The 12,001-nt window shown below is 47.4% G+C and overlaps 1 protein-coding gene across 2 annotated transcripts in view; it reads right to left on the bottom strand.

The window, feature by feature from the left end:
* Positions 1–8,124: 8,124 nt before the first annotated feature.
* Positions 8,125–12,001, bottom strand: part of VSTM2B (V-set and transmembrane domain containing 2B) — a 27,216-nt gene continuing 23,339 nt past the window's right edge. The window contains exon 5 of one of the 2 annotated variants that reach the window (XM_024734148.1): positions 8,125–8,833. In XM_024734148.1, coding sequence (XP_024589916.1) covers positions 8,745–8,833 — 89 coding nt within the window. In that variant the 3' untranslated portion in view covers positions 8,125–8,744. The remainder of the gene's footprint in view (positions 8,834–12,001) is intronic. The other variant, XM_024734146.1, reaches the window with a different exon arrangement.

Below are 12,001 nucleotides of genomic sequence, written 5' to 3'. Positions count from 1 at the left end.
ACCCCAGGTGTGCCTCAGGCTCCCTGCCTCAGCTATCTGCTCCACCCTCAGCCACCAAGGAGCCAGGTGTGAGAAAAATTACATTCCTGCAGAGCCTCTCCATAGAGTTAACGTTCTTCTGAAAACCACTGGGAAGTTACACCTTCATAACTGAATCTTCCTTTGTGTGTGTGTGTGTGTGTGTGTGTGTGTGTGTGTGTGTGTGTGTGAAATTGTCTTTTCTTTAATTAAAAATATTTTATTGCTTTTATCTTATTATAGAAGTAATAAATGTTCATCACAGAAAAGTTGAACCTCACAGTCAGGCATTAAATTATCCATCATCCCACCCACCGTGGAGACATAAACGTTTAACTCCTTGATGTATAACCTTCCAAACCTAATATTTGCAGTGTGCTTCACTTTCTCTGTGTAATAAAGTTGGGGTTCAAATCCTATTTTAAACATGCTACAGAAGCTTGCTACTTAAAGGAATTCTAAAGTGATTCCTTTGGGGATGTGAATAATTCCTCTGGGATTTATTTGTGCTACTGGATCAGGCAAAATCTGGAAGTCATAAACTGTTTATGGTTGGGGGGTTTTGTGTCTAATAATTTTTGAAAATTTCTGTCTCTATCTCTGCCTCCATATCCACCCATCCATCCATCCATCCATCCATCCATCCATCCATCCATCCATCCGTCATCCATCATCTATTAGCTTATCGTATATTTCCTAACTGAGTGTTGAGAGATTGAGATAAAGAGACAGGCAGGGAAGCCAGCGCTGGCTTGATTGAGTGCCCTTCTCAGGGAGCCTCATACACCCAGTACCACATATTCATGGTGTGCCTCAAGGACTGGATTACACGGCAAAAGATTAACATCCCTGCCATACAAATTAAAAATGTTCTATCATTTGCAGCATGGAGCAGACTAGCTAAAGATGAGCATCTTCTCTTTGAACAATATAATTGAATGTCTCTCAGCCTGAAGCCCTTGTTGTATTGATTTGAATTAATTATTTGTGCATTTGTAATCTCCTGGCTTCCCCAGTCCAGGAGTGCCCACATCACAACACTGCGTCCACCCCAGCCATCACCTCTAGTCTGGAAGCCTTGACAGTACTAAGCACAATTAATCAGTCAAATGGAATCAGTTTTTGCTGATAAAGGAGAGCCTTCTGTGTAAAACTGACATTCCATTTTATGGGAATTAACGTTTTGAAAAGTGACTGTGCTCTGCCTTATTTAAAAGCATCGATGATCTGTGAGGGCCCAGTTCGGGGAAGCTGTGGAAGGAGGTGGTGGAGGGATCAAACTTTCACCGTGGAAGCGCTTAGAGCTGGGTGAGTGGAGGGAGCTGGAATAGCAAGACCAAGGCTTTTGATGTTCAAGGAGCAGGAATCTGTTCAGCTGCAAACCGAATTAGTTACATAAAGTATGTTGGTAGATTGTGTTGCAGACATACCTCAGACCTTCCAAAGTAAAATGGAGAATTCTGTATACTATAATTTACTAAAAACAAAAGGCACAGAAAAATTAGCATTTGCAAGGAAAAGAAAACTCAGGTTATCTGCAATCCAATTGAACTTTGCTGAGTGCTTAAATAAAAAACTGGGTACATGGTACTTGGAAACATCTATTACCTGCTTTGGGAATGGGATTCTGGTGAACCCTGAACCTTCTCTTGCTTCAGCCTCTTTGAGGAGCATTCTGAATGGCTGCTTTCTGGTCCTGTAAGTGACCACAGCTGTCAGAGGCTGCTGAGGGGAGAGGCGGGATGGAGACGGCAAAGGACCTGGGTGCAGACTCATTTTCCTGCAGGTGCTCACAGACTGTGTATCTGCATACAGCAGGCTGCGTAAGGTGGTGGGGAGTGGTAGAGCTTGTAGGGAAGTGGGGGGACTGTCCTTTTGTAGGGGACAGCTACTGGTTGGCACTGACACATTCACCATGTGGGAATGTGGGCCCCATATTATGATTTTTTTCAAGAGAAGCCAGAAATTTGATTTTTCCATCCATCCATCCATCCATCCATCCATCCATCCATCCATCCGTCATCCATCATCTATTAGCTTATCGTATATTTCCTAACTGAGTGTTGAGAGATTGAGATAAAGAGACAGGCAGGGAAGCCAGCGCTGGCTTGATTGAGTGCCCTTCTCAGGGAGCCTCATACACCCAGTACCACATATTCATGGTGTGCCTCAAGGACTGTCATCCATCCATCCATCCATCCATCCATCCATCCATCCGTCATCCATCATCTATTAGCTTATCGTATATTTCCTAACTGAGTGTTGAGAGATTGAGATAAAGAGACAGGCAGGGAAGCCAGCGCTGGCTTGATTGAGTGCCCTTCTCAGGGAGCCTCATACACCCAGTACCACATATTCATGGTGTGCCTCAAGGACTGGATTACACGGCAAAAGATTAACATCCCTGCCATACAAATTAAAAATGTTCTATCATTTGCAGCATGGAGCAGACTAGCTAAAGATGAGCATCTTCTCTTTGAACAATATAATTGAATGTCTCTCAGCCTGAAGCCCTTGTTGTATTGATTTGAATTAATTATTTGTGCATTTGTAATCTCCTGGCTTCCCCAGTCCAGGAGTGCCCACATCACAACACTGCGTCCTCCCCAGCCATCACCTCTAGTCTGGAAGCCTTGACAGTACTAAGCACAATTAATCAGTCAAATGGAATCAGTTTTTGCTGATAAAGGAGAGCCTTCTGTGTAAAACTGACATTCCATTTTATGGGAATTAACGTTTTGAAAAGTGACTGTGCTCTGCCTTATTTAAAAGCATCGATGATCTGTGAGGGCCCAGTTCGGGGAAGCTGTGGAAGGAGGTGGTGGAGGGATCAAACTTTCACCGTGGAAGCGCTTAGAGCTGGGTGAGTGGAGGGAGCTGGAATAGCAAGACCAAGGCTTTTGATGTTCAAGGAGCAGGAATCTGTTCAGCTGCAAACCGAATTAGTTACATAAAGTATGTTGGTAGATTGTGTTGCAGACATACCTCAGACCTTCCAAAGTAAAATGGAGAATTCTGTATACTATAATTTACTAAAAACAAAAGGCACAGAAAAATTAGCATTTGCAAGGAAAAGAAAACTCAGGTTATCTGCAATCCAATTGAACTTTGCTGAGTGCTTAAATAAAAAACTGGGTACATGGTACTTGGAAACATCCATTACCTGCTTTGGGAATGGGATTCTGGTGAACCCTGAACCTTCTCTTGCTTCAGCCTCTTTGAGGAGCATTCTGAATGGCTGCTTTCTGGTCCTGTAAGTGACCACAGCTGTCAGAGGCTGCTGAGGGGAGAGGCGGGATGGAGACGGCAAAGGACCTGGGTGCAGACTCATTTTCCTGCAGGTGCTCACAGACTGTGTATCTGCATACAGCAGGCTGCGTAAGGTGGTGGGGAGTGGTAGAGCTTGTAGGGAAGTGGGGGGACTGTCCTTTTGTAGGGGACAGCTACTGGTTGGCACCGACACATTCACCATGTGGGAATGTGGGCCCCATATTATGATTTTTTTCAAGAGAAGCCAGAAATTTGATTTTTACATGAGAGTTCCCAATATTGTCAAGTAATAATAAAAATCCTTGTGCAGGCCAAACATCCTTGCGTGGCCCACGAACTGCCAGTTTGCAACCTCTGGGTGGGAGATTAAGATGTGCGTTTGTCTTGGAGGCTTGGAAAGGGAAAGTTATTTTGTTTCAATATAAATCCCTGATAGGTCTCAGTCTTTTTGGCTTCTTTTGTTTTTAATTTCACCTGCACAGAAGGTCTGTCCTTGTTTATGATATGCTCTCAGCATTGATTCCTGTATGGCATCATTCATTCATTCAAAATAATACAGTAAATTCCCTACCCCACCACTCAATTCGAAAACTAGGATCATGAGAATCAGCTACATCCACCTGTGGGTTCCTCTCTCCCTACCCGCTTCCTGCCTTCCTCTACCAAGGTATCCATATTCATCACTCCCTTACTTTCCTTTTTAGATTCTTTATCTCTGGGTTTTAGCTGGATTTTAACTTTATAAAAAGGGTATTATACTATATGTAATCATTTGTAATTTATTTTTTTCAACTAATAGATGCTGAGATGTAGTTCCTCCACTTTGGCTCTTGTGTAATATGCCATCAGCGTGTTCTACAGCAGATTCAGCCATTCTCCTGCCTGTGGAGACTTGTCTGTTTCCAGGTTATGTGAATGGGTCTGCCGTGTACTTTTGTTTTGAGCAAGAGTTTTTGCCACTTAGGAGTGGAACTCCTGGGCCACAAGGTATGTGGATGTTCAGTTTTAAGAATTAGTGCCAAAGTGTTTTCCAGTGACGTTAGACCAATTTACCCTCCTACAATCAATGAGTAAGAGATCTTGTGATCCACATCCTCTCTAACACTTGTTACTGTCAAACTTTTTAAATTGTTGATAATTGAGTGGGCATAATCATTGTGGCTTTGATTCACATTTCTCTTATCACTTTGAGGCTGAACACTTTTTTATATATTTTCTGGCTGTATTTTCTCTTCCATGATATGGTGGTTCATGTCTCCTATCTAATTTCCCATTGTATTATTTGTGCTTTTTTATTGATTTCTAGGAGTTCTTTATACATGCTTGATACTAATCCTTTGTTGGTTGTATTTCATGAATTCTTTCCACTTTCTTTACGGTGGCTTTTGAGAAATGTTCTTAATTATAATGCAGTCAAAATTATCCATCTTATCTTTTATAGTGACCACTTTTGATGTCTTATTTAAGAAATCCTCCCTGACTTCAAAATCTAAAAGATATATCATCTATATTTTCCAAGAGTATTACTTATTGATAAGAGCTGTCACTTATCACTTCCCCCTTAAAAAAAATTAGATCCAGGGAACAAATCTGATTTTTGTTGGTTTTTTTGCTAGTTGCTGGCAGATTAGACTTGGTGTGAAGTCATGTTTTTCTGACTTGAAATGTATTTTTAGTGCTCCATGGCTCTTTCTCATTTAAAAGGGGTCACTGCCAGTGTTGTTTCTAGACTTTACCTCATGCATTGTCTGCAGCCACAAAATAGGATGGGTCCCTCCTAAAGGACATGGGTTTTCCATGCATTCTAGGGCCCCTGGAGTCCCAGGGATGAGATAAAGTTTCTTCTGGGCTGAGGAAGGCAGGGAGCTCTGCAGGGCCGCAGCATCACTGTGCAGCCAGGTTGGCTGAATTGGCGCACAGGGTGGGTCGCTCCACTGCTGCATTCTTCCCTTCCTCTCTCTGGAAGGAAAGTGTTTAGAGCAGCAGACTGCTAAGCAGGCACGTGCATGGACACAGGGAGCAGATGCACTGAGCTTCTTGCCTCTTGTTATCCAGAAAAAGAAGGGGTTGCACCCTCTGAACCCTGGCAAAATGGATGCCAATGTTGTCTGGTGTGGAGGTGGGCCTGTATGGGGAAGCAATGCAAAGATAAGAACGGGTACCCGTGCCTGCCTGTGTAAGAAGCACCTTAGCTACAGGCTCAGCTCACAAATGGCTTGAATTGTTAAACTCCAACCAAGGCCAGTCTTGAATCAGTCAGACAGAGCTTTTTGTTCTCACTCAGAGCTGGACCTAAGATTGTGGGGTGGCGATAGAATCAAAACTCAGAATGCCCCTGGCTCTGGTCACATCACCTCCTGTCAGACTGAGAATTCCTGTCCCTCCCCCAAGGCTGTGCCCTGAAGTGCCGCCTGCCGTCTGAAGGGCCCATGTGGCTCAGCAACAGGAGGTGCTGTCACAACTGTAGATGCGGGGGCTGCTCCCCAACTTGCCTGGCTCCCCCCTCACCTCCCCTACTGCCCTCCTCCACCCTCTTGCTCCACCTCTGGCAGGGGTGGAGTTTGCTCCGCCATCACCTCCCTCCTCTTCCCTCTTGCCTCCACACCCTCGTTTTGGTGTTGCTTGCAATGCTGACAGTCCCTTCAAGCAGAGTGGGTGGTCCTCACAGGCTGGGACCAGAGGTCCTGAATCACCCACAGTGTGTCCTTCCCAAACTGAAATAAATTGTCTTGTCCTCAGACCCCTATCTGCCCTGGGCTGGAACCAAAATCCAAAGGAAAAGGTGGTTTGGGTGGTGAGTCCAATCCCACCTTTTCCCTTTTCAGTGGTGCTTGGCCCTCCTGGTTTGTATGCATCCCATAAAATTCAATGCAGGCTATTCAGTCTTTGTCCTTATCTTGGAGGGTGGCATAAAGGACCCCAGAGAGCATGTACCCAGATCCCCATCTGTCTGCTTCGTGGATCTGCAGGGGAACACTTCACTTCTCCCTCCTTTGAGTCCAGGGCACTAAACTAGCAGGGATGCTGGGCCATGGGTGTCCCAGGGTCAGAGGGATTTGCTGTTGCCTCCTATGGACACTCATTCCTCCTTAGTCTGACTTCCATTTTCATCTACGGCGGGGGCGGGGGGGGGCAGTTAAGCTCCCACTTTAGGGAACTTGCCAAGCCCCGTCATGACTTCCTTCCCAGAAGTCCTTGATCGCCAAGGAGAGACTTAAGGTCTTGTTCCTCTGGGTGCGAGACACTGCCTCTCTGTGCTGAAAAGGGGCAGCCCGTGGGAGCAGTTCCCCAAAGCACACCTGCCTCCTCTTGCCCACACGCATCACACCAGGACCAGTTGCTTCCAGGTAGGAACCTGGCTGATTGCACATATGCAGAGGGATCTGGTTTTGGTGATGGAAAATGGCTCCCCGGCTCCTGGCCCCTAGAGTGATCTGGCACAACATCGGCCCATCACTGACACATCGCTTCCATTCAACCTGGCCTCCAGGAAGTTCCTTTTTCTTTTTAAGCACAGAGGGCCTGTATTTAACATGACAGCCTGCTGCAGTATTGAGTTAACTATAAACAGAGATGATCCTTCTGGACAGAATCACTACCCACCAGACAAAATGATTAAATTTACAACTCAATATAAATGAAATGTGAAACAGCTTAATGTAGCCACCAGAAACAGCTGGCCCGAGGTTGTCTTCTCACAGGTATCCCAGTACGTCAGCTCCACAATGGGGCTCTCTGCACATGTGGGATTGTCCAAACTCACTTTTATTTTCTCTTTCCTCTCAAATAAATATGGCAGTACCTTGCTAAATCAGTAGGGATAGGCTGGATTATGCTGCAATAACAAACAGCTCCAAAGCTCAGTGGCTTGAAACAGCCGAGGTTGATACCTCATCGTGCTGCATTTCCAGTGCTGGCCAGCAGAGGAGGGGCTCTGCCCATCATAGAAACTTGGGACCTTGGCTGGCAGAGCATTCACTGTCTTGAAAGTTGCCAGTCATCCTATCAGGGTAAAAGAATGCTTCTTGCATTAGCAAACCAATGTCTGGGACTGGAAATCATGCATGCCCCTTCTGTTCACAACCCGTTGGCCAGAGCTGGTGACACGGCCCCACCTTCTTGGTATCCCACGCAGGATACCAAGAAGCACAGTCCCCCAATCACGTGCCAGCCAGTGAAGGGATAGAGATGTTTGGTGAGCAACGTCAGTGACGAGCACGTTTGTCTAAAAACTGGCTAGGTTTTAAACAAATCCACGGGATCTGGTGCTTTAATGTGATCTTGTCATGGAATGACGAATAACAGCCCCCAGGGCCTGTCTATTTCTTTAAGACATGTGTAACCTGCCCCAAACACGCACATTTCAGAGGCTCAAAGCAATCTCTGGATGCATGAAGAAAGAGTGTGGAATGCCCCACCTTCTCCTCAGATTCTCTCCTCAAACTAGCAGTGAGTCCAACAACGGTCATCACACCTGGGTGCATCATCTCTAACTGGGCAAATGCATCTGCACAAAGAGTTAAGCCAAAAGGGAAAAGAATGGTTCTTGATCTGTATCACACCTCTTCCCAGGACAGGAACTCCTTTCCTTCAGGACCCAGGCCGGGGGTGCCTTTCACTCCTGGTTCCATGAGGTTCCCTGTGCCTAGCAGAGGCTGGGCAAGCACTCCGGTCTACTCAGTGTGGCCTTGGCCGGGTGCCCTGAGCTGTCCTCCAGGCTGGGCCACAGCCAGCCGAGGGTGCAGCTGGCATCAGAGACCATGAGGTCATGGCATTCAGCATTCGGGCTGCTTTGGGCACCAAGGCTTATAACATTCATACATGTCTGTAGAAAGGTTATTTCAAAGTTGTTTTTTATTCAACTGTTATTCAGCATTATACAATACAGTTTATAAACAAGTGTCTGACCTTGTTTCCAATCTTTATTTAAAAATAAATATTATTGACAGTGAATTTTAATTATGATAAGATGTATCTTTTTTTAATTAAAATGTCTCAAAAGAAATAATTTACTTTAATAAAAAAAAGAGAAAAGCCCCCAGAGGAAAAAGTAAATTAAAAATTTCCTAAACACAATAATCTACTAAAAATATTTTGCTTTGTCAGAAAGGCTTTAACCCAACATTTTTACATAGTATCCTAAAGATAACTGCTCAACAGTTCGTGCAAAATGAAGACTTGAAGGAAAAGTTTAGAAAAGAAAAATACATTAAAATAGAGAAATCATTGATCCCATGCATACTGCATGGTCCAAACTCCATCTTATTTGGAAACTAGATGCATTATTTTAGGTGGTCTACATTTGTGTAACTTCCCCAAAAATATGATTTATTTATTTTCCACGTAGACTCGGTCATGCTTCTCTGAGTCTGTCTGCGTCTGTCTGGCGACGCAGTCCTCACCCAGGGACTGGGCAGCCACGCGGGCCCACTCAGGAGCGCAGGACGGTGAGCCTGTCAGGGGCCCACCAGCAGGCGGAGGAACTTATGTACAGCTAACAGGAGCAGGGACAGGAGTGGGTCTGCGGCGTAGTTAGGGCCGGTGCCTGCAGGGGACGAGAGAGGGACAAGGTTAACACCTGATCCACCAGAACCCAGCGGCCTATGCACAGACGGGGGAGGATGAGCCCTCCCCAGGCTGGGCTCTTGATGTCAGCACCCAGCTGGTACTCAGCTGGCACGCAGCTGCTCTGCGCTCGCTTCCTATTTACCGACCGCACAGGAGCTCACCGTGGTCAGACACAGGGGTGCCCCTGCCTGAAGGGCGTGCGCTAGATAGTAGATCCAAAATCCAAACATTATTTTAGTTGGATAGGAAGACAGTATGCTCCCTCTCCACCCCCACCCACAAGACTACACTGCAAAGTGGCCTCAGTGTTTAAGGCCCGGCTCCCCACTCCTCCAGAGAGACTCCGTGCACACAACTCCAGCCCCTCCAACTCCTGCCTGAACTGCACAGTTTTGCATTCACAAACATCCCGCTTGAGGCATCCTGAGGTCTGTGCATGAGTCCTTTCCACAAACTGTCAGTCCAGCCCTTGGGGTCACAGTGGGGTGCTCAGCAATCACTGGCTGGTGGAGGTGGGTGGGCCAGGGCCCCCCAGGAGTGACCCAAGCACTGTCCTGTTGGGAGGTCACTCCCATATGCTCCTTCAATGTGGCCTCCAACCCAAGCCTCTGGCCCACTCCTGGGACGGTAACACCGTGTCTTCATCCTCCTCACCTGGGCTGCCTGCTCAGCTCCCCGTCTGTCTGTCATAAGGTCTTCATCTGGTTGGAAGGCCTCCTGTGTAACTGGGCGAAAGCCTACCCATGAACTCCAGGCTTCTCACCTGGGAGTGGGATGCTCCCTCCAGGGTTACCGAGAGGAGCCAATGTAGAAGCACCGTGCACGCCCCAGGTACTGCCCAAACCCTGGGGACATCACTACTAACTTGCATAGAATCGGGCTGCATCCGTGGAGGCAGTTTCCAGCCCCACCCTGCTCACCTGCAACATATGGAGGCCTCTCCTCCCTTCACCCCACCTAGCCAGCTGGGCTGGAGCTCCGTACCTGGGAGGAGAGACACAGGAGGCCCTTCCCTGTGCCAAGCAGATGGTACAGAGGTTGTGGCCACTTCCACTTAGCCACCTGCAGGAGCTGCTGCCAGGCTGGCCAGATTTGTGGCTTCCCTGACAAGGCTGGGCCTGAACCCACAACTTTCTCCCCTTTCCAGGTGGAAGAGCCATTTGTCTTTTCTATCCAAGGTGTTTCCCTCAATCCCAAATCATTCTTGTGTCCTGGGCCCCAGTCTCCCCTCTGTACAAGGAGGGGGTTGGACAAATGATCCAGGACCATTCTGGCTTGAGATGCCAGGATTCCATCTGTTCATTTTCAAAAAACAAGGGTTGTGTTTGAAGATCTGAAATAAAAGAGGGCATAGGCCATCCGCCGTGCCTGTCTTATCCAAGGTCAATCATTTCTGCACATAGTTCTGAGCCCCACTGAGAAGCACAAGGACTGGAGAATCCAAACGTGCTAACCTTCCCTTAGGGTATTAATTTTTCACACAGTTGTCACTCCTGGCCCTCCGGGCAGCTTGGCCCGAGTTGACATCCTGCCTGTTGCCATCTGTCACTGGGGAGGACCACGGTGTGGTCACTCCAAAGACTTGGGTCTTCTTTTGCTGTTCTTCATTGCCACGTGTCTCTGGGAAGGATGAGGGTGGATGCAGTGACGGACTAGTTGATGGATGGCCAGATGTCTGGGTGGATTCACCGAGGCTCAGATGCATGGAAACAGGGATGTAGCCAGCAGAGCACTGGCTGCTGGGCACACAGGGCTCATGTGGCCAGACCGGGCCCACTGGCTTCCACATCTCCTGGTGCCGATCTTTTTGCTCCTGCAAACCCTGACACTCAGGCCCGTGCAGTCGAGACAGAAACAAGCACGTGAGGCATGTAAAAGCAGATGTATGTGTGCAATAGAACTCCAGATCCTCAAGGCACTCAGGGGCAGGAGGCATGGCAAATGGGCTGCAAGCCAGGCAAGGTGAACACTGCAGAACCGTGGGCACAGGAAAAGGGAGGAGAAATTTTAATTTGCCTCCAAATACTGTTGACTTGTCTTTTCCACTATTACAGTCTCACCTACTCACATTTAAAATTTTTAAAAATTGCACGAGACTTTTAAAAGACCCTGGATTGAAACAACCAGCCTGCAACTGTGCTGGGCCAAGGCGGGAGCAGCTGGGGCTTGGAGGATGGGACTGGTGGCTCCCAGAGGCCAATATCTGGGGAGGGTGGACACCAGGGTCTTCAGTGTCCCTGCTGGTGGATGTCTGGGGGTGGGGGGAGCTAGGTTTGGCTCCTGGGTGGTACTTCATCCTTTCTCTGACCCAGCATCACCATACAGGGGACTAAGGGAGGTGGTATGGGGCAGTGGGCTGGCACCAGGACAGCTTCCAGGCCAGGTTGCTGTGTGACCTGGGCAACACCCTTCACCTCTCTGGGTCCTGTGGCACACTCCATAAAATGGGGATGTGCATATGCATGGCTCCATGAAACGAGTATGTGCAGGGCATGTCTCACCAGGTTGGGGTCCAGATTAGCAAGATTGTAGTGGCAGACTTCAAAAATGGCTACAAATGCCCCAGCCTCCCTCATCTACTTGCCCCCAGTGTCCACACTCTATGATAGTGCCCTCACACACTCACGCTGGGGCTGGCCACAGGACTTGCTTTGGCCAATGAATAGTATCAAATGTGAAACAAGCAAAGGCTTGAAAAGTGCACTGAGGCTTGCCCTTTCTCTGTGGCTCTTGGCACCCACTGCCATGTGAAGAAGACTGGGCTGGCTTGCTGCAGGATAAGAGCTAGGAGATATCCTAGCAGAGGTCCCTCTAGACCAACCAGCCCCCAAATGAAAGGGCAGATGACCACAGATGCATGAATGAGCCTGACAGACACCAGCAGGAGAAACATCCAGCTGACCCGCAGAATCATGACCTAAACAGATGACTGTGGTGTCACACCAAAGCCACCAAGTTTTAGGTCTCGTGTTACACAACAAAAGCTCATTGATAGATACAATCATGTAAACAAAAGGGCCTCAAACAGTCTGGAAGTGAATAAAATGTCAATGAAAACGGGCAACACAGTTCCTTTTCTGAAAAGTGTTGGAGAAGAACCAGTTTTGAGGGTTGTCCTCCATTTTTTTTTTTTTTTTTTTTTTTT

This window comes from Neophocaena asiaeorientalis, unplaced genomic scaffold (genome assembly GCF_003031525.2).
Source record: "Neophocaena asiaeorientalis asiaeorientalis breed wild unplaced genomic scaffold, Neophocaena_asiaeorientalis_V1.1 scaffold280, whole genome shotgun sequence".
In the NCBI taxonomy this organism is placed as follows: Eukaryota; Metazoa; Chordata; class Mammalia; order Artiodactyla; family Phocoenidae; genus Neophocaena; species Neophocaena asiaeorientalis.
Note: the sequence above shows the minus strand (reverse complement) of the source record. Positions and strands in the feature narration are given on the sequence as shown.